The 22,052-nt window shown below is 41.4% G+C and overlaps 1 protein-coding gene across 14 annotated transcripts in view; it reads left to right on the top strand.

Moving 5' to 3' along the window:
• The window catches only part of LOC104013413 (poly(rC)-binding protein 3), a 545,963-nt gene that overhangs the window by 476,804 nt on the left and 47,107 nt on the right, over positions 1-22,052 (top strand). For all 14 annotated transcript variants that reach the window (XM_087759345.1, XM_087759356.1, XM_009465908.2 and 11 more), the window contains 4 exons: positions 4,103-4,251; positions 17,705-17,728; positions 17,827-17,859; positions 21,046-21,162. In XM_087759345.1, coding sequence (XP_087615471.1) covers positions 4,174-4,251; positions 17,705-17,728; positions 17,827-17,859; positions 21,046-21,162 — 252 coding nt within the window. In that variant the 5' untranslated portion in view covers positions 4,103-4,173. The remainder of the gene's footprint in view (positions 1-4,102; positions 4,252-17,704; positions 17,729-17,826; positions 17,860-21,045; positions 21,163-22,052) is intronic.

Below are 22,052 nucleotides of genomic sequence, written 5' to 3'. Positions count from 1 at the left end.
GGAACTGCAGAGCCCTGGATGTTAGATTTCGTGCATTCTTGCCCAGAGTCCCGACGTCAGGAGGAGGATGTTGTCCAGCCATTCTCCTGTCACTGCCAGCTCTCTGGCTCTCTACCCTCACTCTTAACATTCAGCCATGCCGTTGACTGTAGCTGCCTGCACGATACTCTCTGCTCACCTGTGGAGCCCCCTGACTTTCCTCAGGTGTCAGGAAAAGTGTGACACATTGATTTTTTTCATAGTCTGAGACTCAACTCTCCCAGCCCCCAGAATAGCCATAGGACCTCATCACACAGAGCTTGAGAAAGGAAAGCCTTAAGTATTTAGCCTTCTGTTTGCTCACACAGAGGGGCATGGATAAGCCAGGAACATAGTGAATTGTTCAAAATGCTGATTTTGCAAAGGAGAGGGAAATTATTTTACTGATTAAAGATTCATGATGTGCTCGTATATTACAGCAATAGGTTTATAAATACATGGATGTATTGCTGGCTGGTAGGAGAATTTGTAGAGGAAACCATTCTCTTCCTTGTGCCATGATCTGACATCTCCATGCACACAGAGAACTAGACCAGCACGTGTTTGCGATGATGTCTGCAGAAAAATTTGCTTTCATTAGTTAAAAATAGTAAAGTACAACAATGTGTTTATTTAAATCTGTCTTTAAAACTGAAATACTTGGATAATTAACAGTCCTGTAGGTTTACTTTATAAAGCTGTAAGTGTCTTACCAGAATACTTGGACTCTCAGGACAACTGGGGCAGTTGTAAATGACCTGGCATAGTAAGAACTCTCTCTTCATGGTATATGTATAGGTTTCACGTCTTCTTCCTTGTCATGCGAGATTGCCTTTTTGAATTCATTCCCTTTGTATCTCATACAGCTGCCTAACTCCTTGCAGGCACACACACTCTCAGCCCTCCCCCAGACATCTGTTCTGCTTCTCGGTACCAGGTGCCAGAGTTTGAGCTTGTTGGGAGGAGGGGCAGAGACAAAATCCTTCAAAAAAATGAGATGGCAGTGATATTTTTAACAATGTTTGTGGTGGAATTTCATTTTTAACGTCTGTTTTTAAAAAGAACCCAAAAGGCGTGAGCTAAAAATACAGATTATTTTTCAGGTTTTATCTGGAAAAGGTTGGGCTTGGGTGGGGGTTGGTGTGTTGTCTGGGAAAAGGCTTTCCTCCAAAGTTTCTCCCAAAGTGAGCATACTGCTGTAGCATCACAGCAGTAAAAGGCCATGGCATCTGTAAACCTGTTTCTAGTCTGGGATTATTTTTCCCACAAGGGAATACATTTCATTAGAAACATAGCTGTACCTTCATCACTAAATTTTTGTTCACAGAAGGTCTTAAATACCTTGCTTGTACTTGAAACACATCCATTATGTGAAATCTTCCAAGCATGCCCTAAGCTACCATGGTTTCTAGAGATCTCAAATGGCCCGTATTGCTCCCGTAAAGTCCAGAATGCCGAGATGTATTCTGCCGTTTATAGAATCATAGAATCGTTTAGGTTGGAAAAGACCTTTAGGATCACCAAGTCCAACCATTAACCTAGCACTGCCAAGTCTATCACTAAACCATGTCCCTAATGTACCAAAGTGCTCCTGTTTGGCATTTCGGGGCGGGGGGAGGTTGACAGAGCTGAGCAGAAAATGCTTGGGCTGTCAGAGCCAGAGCAGTTCCCTCACCAAGGAGCAGGTGAGCACCATGGGACCTTTCCCTTCCTTAGTCTAGGAACAACCACAGTCTCCTCCCCTGCTCCTCCCTCTGCACTTGTCAGAAGAGACTGTCGTGGTCACCCACTTGCAGATTTTACTGTGAGTCCTGGTCTAACCTTGAAGAAGCAGAACACGGCCTGATACCTTTCTCTGTCATTTCGTACCAGCTGCCTTAGGACATTTTCCTCTCATCCTCTTGCACACAGGGTGCATCAGAGGCATGGCCAGGCTGCTTCTGTTTTTTGCCTTCTCACCCAAGCACCTTGCTTCTCTTCTGCTTTTCTCCAACTGGATAGGTGATATGTAACGTGAGTGATAAACCTAGAAATGTGGAATAAATGGGATTTATTTCTTTGGCTGTGGTCTGAGTGGTAGAACATGTGGTATGAAATACACTGAGTCCATGCTGGGTTAGGGAAAATCAGCCCTGGCAATGGAGCAGGTAGGCGGGAGCTGCTCTGTAGTAGTGACTAATGAACTTGGTTTTAGGAAGGAGTTTAAGTTGCTCTTTCTCCCTCTTTCATTTCACCTCTCCTCAAGCATGTCTGCCTCTTATTCTTGAGGTCACCAGAGGCACAGAAGCTCTCTGTGGTCCTAAGTACTCATGTGGAGACTTGAGAGAAAACTCTGTGTCTTCCAGCATATTTCCCAGCAGCAAAAACATCAGGAGTGACTTGGCCACTTGCAGGCTCAGGCTTAAGCAAGAAGCATCAGCCATCAGAGGAGCGACTTTCTGGGATGGTCTTCAGATAATACACAGAGGGCAAATGACAGACAGTAACAAGGGGAGATGACAGATTTAAGCCAGATAAAGTAGAGCACTTTTTCCCACACTAATAATTAATCTGTGAGGCCAAAACTTTTGGGAACCAGATGTATGGATTCAAGAAGGGATTAGACAAATTCGTGGAGGAGTGGTCCACCAGTGGCTATTGAAAATGCTGGTCTGGATGCTGTCTCCCAGAAGACCCTGAATCGCTGATTGCTGGCAGCTCAGCAAGTCTATCAGGGATGACTCCATACATGTTTCTTGTGCTTTTTCTTTAAGCATTGCTGTTGACTCCTCTCACACATAACATGCTCAACTAAGATGGGCTTTACTTTGGTCTAGTATGTCAGTGCTTGGTGGCTGTTAAGCTGGAGCTTAATCAGTTGATGAAACAGTCTGCATTGATACTACCTCCAGCATTTTTAGAGGAATGATCTCGTAGGTCCCTCCAGTTGTTTGGTCCCGTGCCTGAGCAGTCTCTGCAAGGGGACGATAGCCTGCCACCCCGGTTAGACACTGCTGTACGCTCTGAGCCACAAAATGGTTGTCCCTAGGGGTGCTCATTAGCCAGTGCCCAAACTAGCCAAATTTTTGGGAAGCTCCAAAATGCGAAGCTAATAGGGTTGTCATTAATAAGAGGTAGTTATTGAAAGGTGTGATGTCTGTTTAAGGGTTTCATGCTCTATAAGATGGTCTGCAAAGGCCAAAACTGAATAAGAAGTTTCTAAGCCTTTTCTGCTGCGGAATTTGCTTGCCTTCAGTAATATTCTTCCTACTCCCATATTTGTTTGTACTGATAAATGTCCTTGCATTAATAAACTCATAATGCATCTTGTTTATCCCTTCAAAGACAGCCCTTGCAGCTTTCATTAGCATTTTAGGATATTTATGGCTTTGTAAATGACTGAAAATCTGCAATTTGTCATTAGGAATTAAGAAAAATCTTCCTTTTACTTAGGGCTGAAGCTCAGCTTTGGCCTTTGAGGGACTGAGCCACCTCTGGGCCTGGTAGACAAAAACAAAGTCAGACAGTGCCCAGATTTACAGCAGCAAGTGGCTCTTAGTTACTCAGATGTCTTTGATAATGTGTCATCCACTGTTGCTGGCAGGGATCAGTGTTTAGGCTCAGAATTAATTTCTCTCTAGCTGGAAAGAAAACAAAAATATCTCTTCTGCAAGAGCAAAAAAAGAAGAGAGAAAGAGGTAGTGACAGGGCGAGAAATTAAAACAGCACCAGGAACGTGTAAAAATGCATATATATATTGCATATAAATACATATATGCACACATTGCGTATAACAGAGAGAAAGCACTGTTCAGAAGAAAACATTGTATTGCACTCTGTTGTGCTCTGCACTTTCAGCTTCAAAATACAGGAAGTTAAGAGAATTTTCAAGGTTTCAAAAGGGAGTTTATCTTGTAATTGGTGAAGGGCTAAAGAGTTGGTTGGGGAGGGATAATAATCAAAGGAGCCTTTTCAGCACTAAACTGTAGTCCAGAAAATCAAAGGGAGGAATGTTAATTGGTTTGTACAACATGATATTCTCAGTTCAGAGTAGCTTCAGCCACTCAATGGTACTTTTTCTTTTTCTCTCTCTCTGTCTTCATAGGTTGATTAAGTGAATAGAAAAAAACAAAGAAAAACGAAGCTGCTTTCAAGTATTGAAGATACAAGGCCAGGATGAACACGAAGGACACAAAAGTGACTGAAGGAGGTCTCAATGTCACGCTTACCATACGCCTTCTCATGCACGGCAAGGTGAAGCATTTATTATTGCCACAGCAGTTGCCTGTGTATTGAGCAAGTGTGTGCAGTTACCATCAGAGCCTCACAGTGGCCTTGACAGAGGGTCTGCTCCTCCTCCTCCAACTTGAGTCAAAAGCACCATTGCCATGACCGAAAAATCACCCCCTGCCTTTCAAGGCATCATACTTAAGTTTGCACTGCAGCCTGAGTTCATTGGAACAAACCCTGCCTGTAAGGAACCTGTTTTGAGCAGATCCAGCAGCAGAAAAAAAAAAAAAGAGTTCTTTCTTTGATAGTTAGCCAAATTAGGCAGACCCTTGCATAAGGCTGACCTGCATATGGCTCGCCTCTCTCATCATTTGCTGGATTTTGCAGGGTTTTTTTAAGATACCAGAACATTGGCTTGTATGAAAGAATTGCCACAGAATTACTGTCTGTTTCTGTTGAATGCAAATGAGGTAGTTCTTCATTATTCTGATGTAGCATCTTATTAGAGCGAACCCACTGATATACCAAACATTTGTGCAGGTCCCCTGCAGGTTTATTTTGGAAGGTTGACTGTCATTTAGTTTCTGTCCAGTGCAGCACTTCAGCATGCAGATAAGTGTGAAATCCGTGCCATAGACAAAGAGCCAATTCAGTATTGTCAGACTTAACAGTCTGATAGCCGTTTATTTCACATTGCCAGATCACAAAATGGGCTTTTGATTAAAAAACCACATTTCATAGGTTTGTCTTATTTGCATCAGGCAACACCAGGCATTTTTAGGCTTAATGAATGAATGCTATATAAAGGAGATGGTTTTGGCTCTTTCTTAACAAGGGACAGTGAATACATATTTATAATTTTGGAGATCAAATTTGTATATATAAATATAAAGGTATTTTTACTCCTAGAATTTAATAACTAAAAATACATTTATATGTTAAAACAGTGCATGCTTTCAACCTGTGGCATGAACACACATATGATATACCCATAGCACAAATAAGAGACTAAGATATCTCCCTCTGTATTTTACTTATGGAGCTTCTAAGAAGTATGAGCGGGTACAGTTTAAATTTGCAAATTAAAAAACACAGAAGTTAGGTTATGTGAGGTCAAATTATGTATTTTCTCAGAAATGATCCAACCATTTTGTTTGATTTCCCCCCCCCCAGAAAAATATTCAGCTTCGGGCAGGCATCTGGTGTGTAAAATCTACATCTTAAATAGGGATCTGTCAAACAAATTTAATAACAATCTCTTTTACCAAACCCACCTAAAATCTGTGCGCGTGTCTGCACTCAAAGTTAGGTCTTAGGGGTTGATTCTACAAGATTCTGGTCCCAATCCAGAAAAGCATTTGCACACATCTTTATCCTGGTGGGTATAAGTAGCCCTACTGGTTTCAGTCAAATTCCCATGTGCTTAGGTGTGCTTTGCTCTGCTTCTTTCGGAGTCATGCCATTAAAGCAGAAATCAAACATTTGTCATTTTCAGGACATCTTAGTTAAAAGCGTGGGCTAGGGTTTTTTTGAAACAAAAGATACAGTAATCAGAAATGAAAGTAGGAAAAGATGATTTTCTGTGTTAAACATCAATGAATGTGTGTGCAGCCACTTTTAACAGTAACGGATGTTATGTCTCCAATCTTCAATGCATATGTAGCCCCAAGAGTCTAAATTAAATCCATAAAAGCTACAAAGTTCAAATTTTAGGTGGGAGTATACCATGCATCCTCAGTTAACAAGGCACGATGGGTATACTGTTAACTCTACTATGCTCTAATCATGTATCCTATTGTGCCTAAGTATTGCAAAGAGTACATTAAATCAGAATTTATTTTGATGATAAAAGTCAGACCCTTATGGTTTCTTTGATGTAATTTCTGTGATTTAGATATGCTAATATAGAGGAATGAAGGATGCCTGAGTCAATATGGGCTCAGTGTGAGAAGGTCACTCTGAAAGCTGTATGTGCCTCTGAAAAAGAAGAAGAAACAAGTTTCTAGGCTCTTCCTTAAGATTTGTTGTGGTGATGACATCAGTGGAAATTGCTGATTTCTAATTAGTATTTCTAGACAAAGCAATTAACTGAAGCAGAGCTTGGGCTGTAAATAACTGGTCATAACTTGAAAGAGAAAAGGGGAATTAAAAGGTTGTTTTTAAAAATAACAGTAGCAAACTGGATTCAGTTAGATAATTTTAAAGTAAGATTTTTTTTAAAGTTATTTATTTATTAGTGTGTTTCATGGAAATACAAGGGTCTATCCTCACTAACCCTAACTCTGTCGCTAAACCTCTATTACCAGTGTACCTTTGCATAGGGAAGGTCTATGTGCTTTGTGATATTTGCATTCATTTTGATTGAAGTCCATAACTTGTGCTACTATGCTTAGTTATCTCGGCTATAAATCCTGCAGACTTAGGAAATTTTCAGCGTGTACTTTTCATGTGATTTGTATAGGGGCTTTAAGGCAAGGAAGGACATCTTAATTATGCAATTAAGGTAAATTCTGTACCTGCAGGCAGAAAAATCAGGATTTGTATGAATGGACGAACCCGTGCGAGCAGGCAGGGAATAAAAAAACATCTTTAACAACAACAACCAAAGCAAGTAGCAAAAATCAAAGACAACATTAGTGCCTGGTGAAAGGAAAACAGATGGGAACAGTCCCGAGCTCCATGAGAACCCAGGGCCAGTGCCTTCCCACAGGTAGGACACCTCTCATCTTTAGGGGAAGAAGCGGCTGTAGGTCCCGCTGAGCTTGTGTGGGCCCAGGCCAAAGCTGACCACTGCGAGGTATAAAAGGTTAACTTCAGGGTAAATGTTTCCAGGGCCTGATGTGAAAGGTGTCTTCCTGAGGCAGGACTTCAGAGGCTGTGTGATAGTGTAAGATGAAAGGCCTAATTTTCATCTTGCACCATGTTACATCAGTAAAAAATTATGATAGTATGACAGCCCTGAAGCAAAACCAGGAGCAATACAAAACATTTCTCGTACTTTCTTGCAGTGAATTAGAGGGCAGGTGTTAGGGAGTACACTACAAGGGCAGTGCTCAGATGTTCTTCACATCCACAGAGGAGCAACTTTCTCTATTTGCAGGGAATTTTAAAAGTAAAATTAGGAAAAACTTCTTATGTGGATGTGTGAGGAGGGGAGGACCCTGCCCAGGCATGCCGCAGCATCCATCACTGGAGGTTTTTAAGGACAAGTTAGACATAAATGAATACTTCCCGTAAAGCTTCCATGGCCCTGCAGCCTCTGCTGCCCAGGACCTTTTTGACTCAGTTACTTGAATGCTGCTCGGGAGAGGGCGGGAACGGAAGAGCCTTTTGAAGCATGTGCAGGACTTGGATATGTAGAGTATATTAAATAATGCAGAGATGCATTTTCATCTTTTATTAATAAAAAAGATGAACCACACTAAGGCATAAAGCTGTTTCATACGTTTCAGTAGAGAAGAACAGGGAATATGGGCTGGGGCTGTTTGCATTGCCCTACTTCTGTATTTTCCATCTAATCCCTGCTGTTTCTTGAAGTAAAAGAAGTAAAATCACTGTGTAGGGCAGAGATGTGAATGGGTACGGACATTTTATTACCTTTGTCTGCTTTAAAAGTAGAATTTCTAGGCAGGATTAGAATATTGCAGTGATTGCAAGATTTCTGCTTCCAGCAAAGGCAAAAATGGCAGCATTTACCCCGATCAGATCAACATTTTTGAAGGGCTTATGAAACACAACTTGAGTGTGTGCACACTCGTGGGTAAACAGTCCCCAGCTATTAGAGCCCTCTGTAAGGAGAGGCAGAGCTCAGGCTCCAAAAGAAACATGCCTTTCACTTTTTCTTACTTTTTTAGTTTTTGTCAAATCAAACTTCTTTTGTTTGTCTGCATGTTATAGGGTCTTTGATGGAGCTCGATGTTTCTCTCTTATCATTCCTTGCTCACTTTTTGCTGAATTTTTTATTCCCGTAACTTGTGGCTGGTTTTTTTTCTTGCTTACTGCCCCAGGTAATGAGGTTGGAAGATTGTAGAAAATCATAGCCTTGCCCACAGGTCTCTGCCAACAGACCTTAGTACTTGACATCTGCAGTGCGCTTGTTCTAGTTTTGGTCAGTTCATGCCCAGAAAGAAATAACTCTTGAAAAAGCACCTACTTTGACTATAGTGGATAATGATTACATGATTTTGGACTGGTTTGGATTTGTACATAGCCAGTGTTAACAGGCTGATTAAGACCCTAGAGACTCACCATTAAAGGTTAATTTTAAATGTGGATGGTAAAGAGACTGTGCTGGTAGAAAGATGTTAAATTTCAGGAGAGCAGCTTAATGGAGATTTAAAAATTGAGTCCATGAGGTGGAAGAGGAGAAACTGTTCAGATGTGCCAGCATGGAAAGGGCAGCAGGGTCACAAATCCACTTTGGCCTCCATCTCGTAGTGGTGGCGCAGGAGTCTCTGCTTCCTCCCTCCAGTACAAACCTGCAGAAGAAAAAATGCATCATTTCCAAATGCACTGCATGAAGGTGTGCATCAATGAAACCATGTTAGATGCAGTGAAGTCTGCAAGAAACCGAAGTAGAATATATTAAATATTGAGTCTGAGGAATCTTTTAGAGAAAGGGGAAGGAGTTCAGAAATAGAAAACAAAATGGATTCATAAAGTCAGATGGTTAGGAAGAACAAGGAAATAATTTACAGGTAGAATGAAGGAAGGAAGGGAAAACTAGCAGGGAAGTAGGACTCTTGCCAAATACTGAGAGGTGTAAATTGGAGAGTTGAGGCAATTAACTGGAGCAGGTAATTTAGATGATACACGTTCAGTGAGAGAAGGAAATCTGAAAAGCATAAAGGGCTGAAAGGCATCAGATGTGGCAGTGTCTAGAGAGTGGCACATTTGGGATATGCTGGGTTGGAGAGAAAAGCTATTGCAGCAGAAGCATATGCAATTTTGGATGTATAGTGTTGCTGCATCATGGGGCAAAGAGACGGTAATTACCTTACTGCTGTGGCAAAATCACACCTGCGGTTCTGTGCTCAGCAGCAGGCGCCACCTGTGTGAGTGATGTTGAAGACTAAGCAGAGGGGGAATTCGCAGAAAAATAACAAAGTTTTAGGAGGCTGAGGAGACTGTGTATAGCTTTCTTCAGACATTCTCATAAATACCTAGAGAGAATAAATATGAGTGTAATGGAGTGTCGTTATTTTGAATGATACAAGTGCTTGTGGCTGGAAATAATGGGATAAAATATATTTTTGAAAATAAATCCTAACTAGGGAATCCCAAGAGAAATTCCTGGTATTGGGATTTTTATGAGGTTCTGGAAGTCTCCTAAGCAGATTTTAAACATGTTCGGGGAAGAGCAGCACATGTGCTGTGTAGAATGTATAATCTGCATTGATGGAGGAAAGATATGATGACTGAGTGGAGCTTTTCCTTCCTTGATACCATTTGTTCAATGATATGTTTCTTATAGTTTCAGCAGTAGCAAACTAGAAAAATGTGCCTGCAGTCAAATGTTCAGGTTTGGGCAAAACCTTATGAGTGCCTTGATTTTTAGGCTCTAAACTACCAGTATTTACAGCTTAATTTTAGATGCCCTGAGGAACTCTATCTCCCAATGGTTTCAGCAGGATCAGTGGGTGCCTTGTGGCACTGGAGGGACTGGTTACACTGGACTTGCATCCAGCTTCAGTGGTGACTTTCAGACATGTTGGTGATTGTTTTATGATGTTATATATAGAATTTTTTACAAGAAAACGAAAAGAAATTAGACTCATTAAGGTGATTGCTCACACTTAACAGCTCAAATATAGACAGAATAAAATCATAGAGAAAATTGCCATTTTCATCAGCATAGAGAATATAGTTTTAGCATCAGGGATTTCTTATAGTGACTACTTTTTTGTGCCTGCTTAATTGCCCCCTGGAAGATTGTAAAGCAAGCACAGAAATAGTTTTTCCCCATCTTGAAGGTAATGCCCTTCTCCTTCCCCATTTTTTTCTTTTATTTTTTACTTATTAAAATATAGCATACAACAAAGTAGCTTTAAGGATCACCTTTTCAGTAATTTAATCCAAGCCATAAAATGCCAACCAAGCCAATGTTTGTTCTGTTCTTCCTAGTTTCCATGAACACTGTCAGGGTATTATGAGGATTGACTGTCCTGCCTATTGCTATTATAGTTCTTGTTTTGTTTTTTGCATTACTGTGGTACCTAAGAGTCATGGAACAAAACTCTGTGTGCAAATACACAAGATGGATCTCCTCTCAGTGTGTTTGTAGTAACAGCTGAGAGTTTCTCACTAGCCTAAAAAATCAACAGAAAGGACAGAAGTATATTCCCCCAGCACCTGGGCACTGTATGTCCCCAAAAACGATCTCCATAGCCAAATTTTCCCACTTCTGTCAAACAGAACCTCCTCATGGGTCCATAGCTGTAATGAACTGAGACTGCAGAAGGTACACACCCTACTCAGTGCTGCTGCTTCAGTATCACAGGTGGAGGGACAAGCAAAGGGAAAAAACTGGGTTTTGGGTTGTTTCTGGGGGGAAAATCTGGGAGGTTTGGTGTGAAATTGAATGTAAATTGCTTACCTGTCTGCTATCAAAAAGCAAATGAGAAATGCCCATTGGCACAGCTGCCCCAAAAATGGACCTGCGGAATATTCATAACACTGGCATCTCCATTACAAAGACCATAATTTGAAGGTTTCCTCATACACTACCACATTTGTTAGCATGAGATCTGTCTCAGTAAGGGCTTGGACTGCAGTGTCTTACTAAATTAGGGTTGTTAGCATCAGACAGTGACTACTGAAGCATCACCTAGGAACATGAGATCTCCCGTGTCAGTGAGGCTAATCCCACATAATCCCAGAACACAAATCAGACTCTCAGTTTATCCGAGGCAGCCGTTTGTTCCCTGAGGTAGACACATTACATCATGTTTCCCAAAACTGACTAAGACTTTTTTTCCAACCTTTGAAAAATGCTGATGTTCTGCGTGCTCCATGCAAACACATTATTCTGAACATCTTCATGGAACATGTTCCTGGGGTCTTCCATGCAAGCATCTTCATGAATTTATACAAGTATTGGCAACTTTATCCTCAGAACAATGTGAAGAGAGAGAGTTGGGTTATGTTATGCCTCTTTATGGATGGGAGAAAGACAACTGGTGCTGGTCTAGAAAACTTTATCAGCACAGATGTTGTTTGCTGTTGACAGGATCCCTTCTTGTCTCGTGATGGATGTACTTCCCCACTGTGGAAGGCTGTATTTCTTTCCTTTCAATGCTTTTCTAGCAGGCTTTTTTGTTTGTAGAGTCCAGTCCTACTGGTTCTACCTTATCCTCGCTCATAGAAAGCAGGTAGATGTATGCAATCAAAGGACTGCCTGAATGAATTGCAGGCTTTAGGATATGGCCTGTGCTTTGTCAGATGCTTTGGAGTGAAAGTATATATTCTTATATTATTTCTTAAACATGTTTTTCTTCTAGATGTGGCTTTATCTCAGGGCTCTTGTGAGGTTAGTGTTCCATTCGCCCTGTAGCGCTGATAATAGAAGCTGCATGCCCCAAGGTAACAGAGCGAGACCTCTGCTTTTATATGGTCTTGGAATAGCTAGCTGTTTTGTTTTGATTTCTTGGGCCACAGTAATTATTAAACTGTCCTCACACTTAGAAAAATGATAGAATTTTACACATTATGTTTAGAGATTGAAGGTTAATCTTTATACAAAGGTTTGTTACCATTTGTTAAGCCTCTTGTTTTCTTAACATGACTAATTTCTTTCTCTTGTTATTCAAAAGGCACACCAGATAACTGATTAGGAAATAGTTTTCTCCTACAGCCTATATTATATCTTTGTTTAGCCACTCGCACCATCAAGAGCCCTGCAAAACCCTTGGCTCACAGGCTTCTCTGCTGCCACTTTTTGTTCTGCTTGTGCTGCCTTGCCCTCAGGTGACCACAGACGATGCAAAAACTGCAGAAATAGCTTTCTGCTCTGTGATGGGCCCACTGCTCCCCAAGTGTTCATTAAGAGTAAAACTCATCCCATTCAAGTGAATGAGATGTGCAAATAATATTATATGCCACATTTCAGCATGAAAGAAAGCATATCCTGTTTTTACCATTGCCCTTCCTCAAGTTATCTGCAATGAATTGGTTGGTTGGCTAGCAATGTACTTTATTGATACCGAGCAGTCTTCCAGTGCTTGTTGGTGAGGTTCATCTGTTGTCGTTTTATCTGTTCTATTAGAAATGGCATTCTAAAGAGAATCATAGACATATATCAACTCAGCCCCCCCCAGGCTAAAGAATTATTTTCAGGCTATCTGAAATCAGCATGTACATTTCAAATTTTCCTGGGGTTTTCCAAAGTGACCCTGTTGGAGCCCAAATGTGAGACTGTCCTGCTTGAGATACTGCCACCTGGAGATATGCCCTTTGGAAGGCATTACCTGGGCTGGGTACTCTGCACAATCTGAAACTCAGGCCCCTTTGATGAATCTTAAGATAGACATCCCAAATTGCTGTCATTTCTCAAAGGAAAGTTCATATCTATCTCTTTGGTGCCTGTATGTGTATATTGACTTCACACACAAATATATAAATGTATGTGTGTGTATATGCAGATGTATCGGTGGATGTAGGCACACACACACTTGCAGATTTAGGAGGCATCCTATTCATCCAGATACGCTGTGGCATGTCTGCTTCTGACGGGTGGGTGTTTCTATGTTGAGGCCAAAGAGATTGGGTAGTACTTTTAGCTCTGGCATCAGTCTGCTGGGTTGCCTTTGACCTCTCTTTCTCTCTCTGAGCTTTAGTTCCCCCATTTATAACTTCTTTTTTTTGTGCACTGCTTTTTGATCAGCTGTTGAAATGTGATTATATGAAACCCAGTAATTGTTATCATATAACTTGTTTTCCCACTGTGTTTACGTGTAGATGGTTAGTCAATAAATCAATCTGAAATTGATCATAAATACTTACCTTTAGCTTATATTCCTGAGCACTGGAAAACAGGAAATAGTTCAAGAGTTATTAGTATGTTCTAGTAGGCAATTATTTGCTAGGACGGCTAAATCAAACTCCTGTACTGAGGCTGAATTTGACATCAACTGTAGGATTCCTCTCACCAAACTTCAGGTACATACCTGAAGTGTCAATCTAGGCTTCTTCTACTGCAGATGGAGAAAGAGAAAACCCTCGGGAGTACACTTCTTCCTGTTTCTTTTAGGAACAAAGCATCCTCCGTTATCTCTCTCCCTGGACTGCACAGGAGGCTGTGTGCCTGGCTTACACTAGACTTCTAACTTTTAATGAACTGATGTAGGTGACAGACATCCCATCCCTTCAATCTTATGCAGTTAACTACAGCACAGTTTGGTGTCTGGCAGATTTAGAAACATTTTCTGAAGAAGATAAGACCCTCAAAGTAATCTTGGCTAGAAATATTGATAAAACTTGAGTGTCATAAAAATGATGTTAGGTATCTCATTAAGCACGAAATGTAATTTATGGTGATATAAGGATCTATATGAAACAAATATTGGACTGTATAAAGAAGCATTAAAGGTTTGATGAAGTAGCATTGACAGTATGGAGAACGAGGTGTAAAGAGTCTTCTGATTTAATCTGTGGCTGAAGTAGGTTTCTCATCATAATTAAAGACATGATCTGCTGTCACTAATACTTATAGGAGCTTTCCTAGAAACAGGTAAGGCCCAAAAAAGTCTGAAGTGAGCCATTTAGAACCATTCTAGATTTTTATCTTTTTTTAGTAATTTGTATGGATCGAAAATTCTGGAAAAATTAGGAATATCCATGTGAAGTTAATGTTTCTCTCTCTCCCTGCGCCCTTCCCTCACATTTCCAAGCAGAATCCCAGCTCCCAGTGCAGAGGAAGAGGTGGCTTTTGCTTGCATGTTTTGAAACTGCCTCCTTACAGAAAAAGCTTTAAATTCACCCTTTGAGGCAGGTAAGGTTTTAAGTACTCCACAGCATTACAGTGATATTTGCTAGCATGTTCCAAGGAACTGGTCACCAGTCTCATTAAAATACTTTTTCTCAGTGGGGTTGACACTGTTCATTCACTCCGTTCTTTGGCAGCTTGTACTCTTCAGTAATAACAAGGTGATGATCAGCCAGGTAGAATTCCTGTCCCCACTGAAATCAATAGCAAAACTCCCAAAGACTTCAGTTGAACAAGCAGCTTCAGAATCCTAATATTTTATGCTCTACTCTGCTTGTTTAAATACTCCCAATTTCCGTGTTTGAAATGGACAATCTTTTCTACTAGAGCTATAAACAGTATATTGCTTTTCTGTTTCCAAAGTGAAAATATCTTTTCCTGTTTCCAAGGAAGATATCTGTGTACTTATTAGCCATGACCCATCCATACATTTCTGAAAGAACAACATCTGTCATTAAGACCCAGGATGATAAAATGGATTGGGACAGATTTCATACTAAGCGTACACTGGCAGAGCCTTGCAGGTTCAAGACCAGGCCTACAGCTTCTAATGAAACTTCAGATATACAAAAACTGAAATTATATCACAGACTGAAATATGATTGCTTGCCCATAGCAATTGAAACACAATACTCTCACCCATAGCAAAAGGTCTTTCTGCCTCCTAAGAATCTGTTTTACGAAAGAAATTATTTCTGAAAACTGGGGCTGAGAAGAATGGAAAAAGTTTTCAAGGTAAAACTGCTGAATGTGCTGAGTAGGCAGATAGGAACTACTGGTCATGAGGGGTTCCCAAGGCTTATCATCAATGACAGTTTTAGTCCCTGTATTGTGTAATCCCATTCAACAGTTACAGGCAGGTTGGCAGAGTTACAACGATAACATAAAAAAATAGTAATATCTTAAAAAATTTGTGGAATGGGTGTTCCAAATTTGTGTCACTGCTAACAAAAAAGCTGCACCTCAGTAGAGAGCCTACACAGCATGCTGGTACGGCTGTCTCAGCCGCGGGAAAAGGCCTGACCTAAACCCACATATTAAGAGACCCAGGATAATTTGGTCACAAGACACAAAACTGCAGCGAGTCCGCTTCGTTCATTCCTCTTCTCACAGAGCTGTTCCTTTGCATTGTATGTGCAGATATACAGACGTCTCACAGTCCCAGATGGACACAAGAAGCTTTAGCAAGAACAGTCACACAACTGTGTGACGTGTAAATGTCTACTCTGCATCAGCCAGCAGAACTATAGGTTTGCAAAGCAGATACCTTTGGAAGATTTGCAATGTCTGTCTGGACAATATCTGTTCTCTGGTCAGCATGGTCAAGAGAGCAGAGTCCCATCTTGGAAGAGAAGTAGGAAGGGAGATAAAAAAGGCAAAAGCGAAACAGAAAAATTGAAGTTTGAAAATAAACCTGAGAAGGGACCTCACTTAGTTGAGGAACTTTGTGGCTAGTTAGGCACTGACTTCAGTGGGTGTAAGGCCATGCTTGAAGAATCACAGACCCATGGAGGTTGGAAGGGGCCCCCAGAGGTCTCCAGTCTGACCTCCTGAATCAAGCAGATCCCTTGGGTGCAGGTTGCTCAGGGCCTTGCCTAGGCTGGGTTTGGACACCTTCAAGGATGGAGACTCCACAGTTTCTTGGGTCCCTGTTCCAAGGTCCAGCCATCCCCATGATAAAAGGGTTTTTTTCCTCATATTTAGTAGGAATTTGATGTTGCAATTTGCTTTCCTTATTATATATCGCAATAAGTTCCCCCCAAGTCTTCTCTTCCTAAGGGTGAACAAACACTGTTCTCTCAGTGTCTCCTCATGTGTCCTGTGCTCCAGTCCCCTGACCATCTTGTTGGCCCTGCATTCAATTCACGTCAGTGTGTCCTTGTCTGTCTTGTATTAGGAGCCCAAAACAGGACACAGTCCTCCAGGCATGGTCTCACAAACAGAAGGACAAGGCAAGAATCATTTGCCCCAGCCTGCTGGCTGTACTCTTGCTAATACAGCCCAGCATTTGGTTGATCAGGGATGCACTGCTGATGCACTCATGTACTCATCTTGGAGTTTTGCATTGGGACCCTTTTTCTGCAAAGCCAGTTCGTATGTAGCAAGTTTTTGCCCAGCTTGTCCTGCTGCATGGGCTTGTTCCATCCCAGGCATGGGACTTTTCATTTGACTTTGTTGTACTCCCTGAGGTTTCCCTCAGCCCATTTCTCCAGCCTGTCTAGGTGACTGCAAATAGCAGCCTTGTCCAGCAGTGTATTGACTGTTCCCCCCAGTCTGGTGTTACCTGCAGACATGCAGAGAGTGCAAAGGAACCATATGCCAAAGTTCTTTATTGAGATAGGTCTTCTTCTCACTGAAAAGTCTTTACATCTTGTAAGCAGGAGGTGAGGAGTGGCAAGCACAAGGAGCTTCATATTATGAGCTAATAACATTCGGGTGAGAAATAGCTCTCAAATTCACTGCAGGTAGTCTTCTGCTGCAGGGTGAAGTTAGTAGCACTTTATCATGAGTCCATCATTGGATAGAGCAATGGAGGACAGTTTCATGAATCTTACTCTTTGGACTGTGTTTCAGGACGGGTCAGACTTACGTATATAGATTGGGGGAGGGAGGTGAAACTGTATATCATATGTCTGGGACATCAGCCATATGAGACATCCTGTAACCGTTGAAGTAGATTTCACCATCTGAGTATAGGAGAGGAGTTTGTTTTCCTTTAGTTGGTCTCCTCTCCATTAGATGATTTCCAGTCTGATGTCACATCTGTGTGATTTGTGTAACGCATCCAGATTACTCATTTTAGAGCTACTAGCTTCATTTTTGCTACCTGTTGGTTTTACGCACTGAGTTTTCAACCCTTGGGATGTTGCCAGAACTGCCAAATTGTTCCCCTATTGTATGTTCACACTGACATTTCTTAGTATTTTCTGTCCCTTCATGGAAGGTTGTGGGAGCCCAGTAACAATTCCCAAATCCCTAAAAAGTGATTAGCAGTTATTGTTCTGTAAGTGCTTAATAGGGAGATTAAGACAGGCCACCAGGTGTTTATGCAGTAGCACTCACTAGCATGGAAATTCAGCTCTAGCTATTACATGGTGTAAACAGGGTAAATGCCTGCCCTCAGAGAGATGAGCAATTATTTTGATGCTTGTATTGTATCCCATTTTCTCTAGCAGGTTGTACAGTTCTATTATTTTTGAACTTTTCATTACCTGATGGGGTTTATCTGTGTTTATAGTGGCAGGATTGATTTGTATCCGCAAGATCAGTTTCTGTTACAAGTATTTTTCTTGCACAATCAGTAGGTTGCAAAGCCACATTTTTAGTCCACTCCTTTGTATCTAGCATGGCATATTTGTATACAGCAACAATGGAAGGGGGCTACGCTTCACATTGCAGGTTTGAAATAAGTGATAGTGAAAGAGCTTAGGAACAGAGCAAATGCTCTTCTGTAGCGAATCGTATCATTCACAGTGTCTTTTTTTTCTGTTTCAGGAGGTTGGAAGCATTATCGGAAAGGTCAGGAAATTACTTTCTCTCTTAATTCTCATGTCAAAATATTGTATATCAGTTCACTTCATCAACCCAGGCTAACTTTTTTTCTGTTTCTTTAACAGAAAGGTGAGACAGTTAAGAAGATGAGGGAGGAGGTAAGACAAGCCTTGATGTCTTTACTTGCATTTCTTTCCAGCTCAGAGAACAGGGAAATTCAGCGTGTACAGACCGATACTGCCATCAAGTGGGCAGTTAGTTTAACATCACCATTCTTTGCAAATGGTGAAGTGTGCTGGCCTAAATTAAACATTGTTGCTAATGAAACCTCCTTATCGCCACAGCAGTCTGGAGTCTTTCATTCCCATAGCAATATGCCTGCTGCTGTCTTATCTCAGGCACAGCTTAGCCAGCGTGATTCTGTGCATCAAAACCACTGTATCTTTCTTTAGCATACCAGCATCGGTCCTGCGTGTGGCTTGGCCTCCTGGTAGAGAGCTTCCAAAATCTGAAACCAAGCATTAAACTGATGCTACATAAAGTTTGAGAGCAGACACAAGCTTCAGCAGAGCTGGAGCCAGACTTCCATAAGCCAGAGTATCCCTCTGCCATGTCTTGGCAAAGCCTTAACTTTTCATTGTTTTGCAGCTGTGAGTAGGATGTGGACAGGGTAGACTTGCACACCCACCATTCACATCCTCTGAAAGGGCTGTAAACACAAAAATGCTAACTACAACATGGCGCTGCATAAACCTCAGTCTCCCCAGTGTCCACAGGCTTCTTTCCCTGCCACACAGCCTGCACTGTCTTCAGAGGATTGTGCCCAGGTCGAGGTTACAGACCCACTGCAAGGCAGCACATCTTACCTGCAGATCCATGTAATTTTCCTTCTCTGAAGCAAGTGCTAAAAGCATAAGTCAAAAGACAAATCCTACTGTTTAAAACTTTAGGAGTGCAAAGTATATAGAGGATGCCTCAAGAAAAGTCAGTTTGGTTCTGGTAAATCTGCAGTACATTACTATGTCAGCTGCTTTGTTGTTTTATATGTTGATAGAAGGTCTGTGGCAGGGAAATCTCAAAGTGTTTGTAGTAAAGGAAATTGCTGAGATCCATCTTTAAATATCCACAATAGGGAGTTCATTGTCAGGCTTACTGAGTTCAGAGCTCCTTTTTGGATGATAAGAGCTTTCACTCATGTTTTCACACAGAAGTACATTTGCTAAGACTTAAACAAAAATACAAGAAAAAATGTTTCCAATGTACTAGATAATCCTGCCAGCTGATTAAACACATTTCAGTTTAATTATTAATTATGGTCATGAGCAGATATCTTTGGATATAAATTGCATGCACAAAAGGGAAGCCATGGTTGGACAGTGCTCCTGACTTCTGAGTTAAACATCTTAGAGAAGAGTTATGATCCCTGGTTAGTTTTTCAAGATAAATGTCAAATGCTCTTTTTCCGCTCCTGAAAATGTACTGTCATGTACACATGATCACAAGAGGCTTTATTTGTTTGGTTGGTTTTTTAAAATAAAGGAATTATATGCATCTTTGTATCAGCACAGGACTAAGAGGTTGTGTCTCCACATGGTGATTACTTGGTCCTCCTTTAAATTACTATCTTCTTCAGTACTTCTTTAAAAGCAAAAGGCAACTTTATTTTTACTTTCCTAACAGATGTGGCAAGTTGCACGTTATCTTTACAGAACGAAATGCAACTCTGTCTTGCTCTGTCATTAGGGAAATGTCAGAGACACCTTCGGGCCTAAAGAAAAGTACAAAAACCTTGGTTCTGTGCCCTGAGGTTGTTAACTTCCTACACAAATATGGAGGCCAGCATATAACATTTTAATTGCCATAGCTCTGCTTTGACCGGTCATCGACTTGAGGAGTAACATCTGCGAATTTTGGCTGCCGCCGATCCACAGTGGAGCAATCTTTCAGACAAGCTCCCACGGCTCCGGTTTCAAAGGAAGAGCTGTGCTTTGCACAAAGGCGGCCATGGGACGGGCAGGCCGGCCTGCCGCGGGCAGCTCTGCCCGGCATGGCACCTGGTGTGCTCCCTGCCGGCCTGAGGCCCCCAGCCATGAGTTCACGTGTGGTGGTGGCCGCCAGACGTTGCCACCAGCATGAATGAGCCCTGGGCCCCAATCTTCCTGATCCAGTGCTGGTGTTTGATGAGGGCAAGTCCCACTCAGGTTGGCCTGTCAGAAGTACCTGCCGCCCTTTCTTATCTGTGAACACTGAGTATGTCTGCCAGCCAAGTCCGTGGCAGCAAGATACTTCTATCAGTAGTGTTGGGGGTTTTTTTTGTTTTGTTTGGTTGCTGTCACATGGGGAAATACGATATCTTGCTGTCGAGCAGCAGTATGCACGTGAATAAGGGCTCAGACACACACAGCACATCGGCTGATTTGTGGCAACCCTGAAGGCAAAGGGCCAAATTAACCCAGATTATCTCGCGTTTGCTACCGGCCCAGATCCTCAAGAAGGTCAGTCCCCGTGGATGAGTTGAGGCTCCAGTGACTTGTTAGACTGCATTAACACATTTCCATGCCTAAAACCTCAGGAAAAGCGTAGGGTGGGTCTTACTTCAACTGCCTTTGATCATTATCTACACCAAGATCCTCTTAAATATATTTACATCTAGTTTAGGGGTTTTCTCTGAACTGCCACAGGGGCATAAAGGGGACTAAGTATACCCGAGAGCCATGCTGGCTTGTCTCCAAGACTTACAGTTTTCTAACTACTTCCAACAGTCTCCTTGCCTTGGGGAGATAACACTATTACTGTTGCCTGTCCTGCCGCTACTCCTTTAAAGTGTTGTTCAGTGCATATTAATTGACTGCCTTCACATGAGACACATCTGTAAGGAACCTTCTCCACAGTGCAAAGTAATGTCCCAGCTAGACGGATCGAGCCCTGCCTTTGGGTCTCCAAACCAGACAGGTGCATCTTTCCTGGGAGATACTGATGCTCCCTGGAGACAACCACCTCATCTGAAATTCTGCAGCTCCGGTCCTACTTAAGGTTAACCCTGCAAGAGGGAAGAGAAAAGACTTGATTATGCAATTATTTGCAACTTTGAGTTACAGAAGTGCTATTTGCATACTGTGATGAAGGCTGTATAAGTATTTACCCAGACAGAATCCAGCTTCCCGCAGTTACATGAATTTTTGGAGTGCGATCAGTTTATGCTGAAATTATATGATGCTGGGGCTGCAGTTGTAGGGGAGTGAATGAGATGCCTCAAGATATTCCTTCCCAAACTATATCCCTAATCCTACTTGGTTTGCTCCCTGGGAAGTATAAATTTGAAAAATATTTGTTCTTTTTGACAGAGTGGTGCTCGAATCAATATTTCAGAAGGCTCCTGTCCAGAGAGAATTGTGACAATAACAGGCCCAACAGATGCAATTTTTAAAGCTTTTTCTATGATTGCACTAAAATTTGAAGAGGTAAGCAAATAAAATATGTTTGTTCTCTCTTCAAGTTGAAATACAAACACTGTTTGAATTTTCTCGTGTTTGCTTTAATGTTAAATATGATTTGTTTAATGTTCTATTTAATAGCAATGAAAGTGGTTGTATTTTTATAAATGCTTTTGGCAGTAACGCTGAAGAAAAATAATGGGTCAATTTACAAGCTGTGTGATCATTTCTTTTGCTTTTTGGAGGCTTCCGGGAAAAGCAATTGCTTCTAGTAATGTGCACTAATGGTAGGAAAAATGTCTTGGAAAATTTCTGGTCCCATTGTGGGTTTGATTTGAAAAGAATAATTGCCTAACTTTTAGCTCTGTTTCTATATTATTCCATTTGGTATTGATGTAAATTTTATATATGTCAAAATGAATATATAATTCATTCAACTAGGAAATTTTTATTTTCAAAACAAACTCTATGATTACCAGTTACCACATTTCAAGCTTGGCTTTTAAAATTAATTAAAATAAAGGCACTAAGAGTAAGTGAGGCAAGAGAGCACTCAATTTACTGTAGAATTACAGTTCGGTGCAGATACATACCTAAAGTGCTGGGATCTTTTCAAGTTTCATGGACCAACTATGATTAGATATGGTCACCACTTTAACAGGAAACCTCACAGAAAAGGCAGCAGGCTACAGAACATGAACCCTGGTAACTCAGGAGAGGATTTAACTCCCTCGACTTTCAAAAATCAGATGTTCAGTCCAGGCATCTCTCCTGTCCTCTGTGGAGAGACAGAGGCCACTGCAGAAGGCAATTTACCCTCTGCTAAAGGAAGAGCTTGCAGAAAGGTGGACTGAATCACCTGCAACAGGAGAAAGGGGCTGTGTCTCTCCATCAGTAATTAAACTAAAGAGATTTGA

The sequence above is a fragment of the Nipponia nippon genome, unplaced genomic scaffold, assembly GCF_047370975.1.
Source record: "Nipponia nippon isolate SJK-2023a ecotype South Korea unplaced genomic scaffold, ASM4737097v1 scaffold_1, whole genome shotgun sequence".
NCBI lineage: Eukaryota > Metazoa > Chordata > Aves > Pelecaniformes > Threskiornithidae > Nipponia > Nipponia nippon.
Note: the sequence above shows the minus strand (reverse complement) of the source record. Positions and strands in the feature narration are given on the sequence as shown.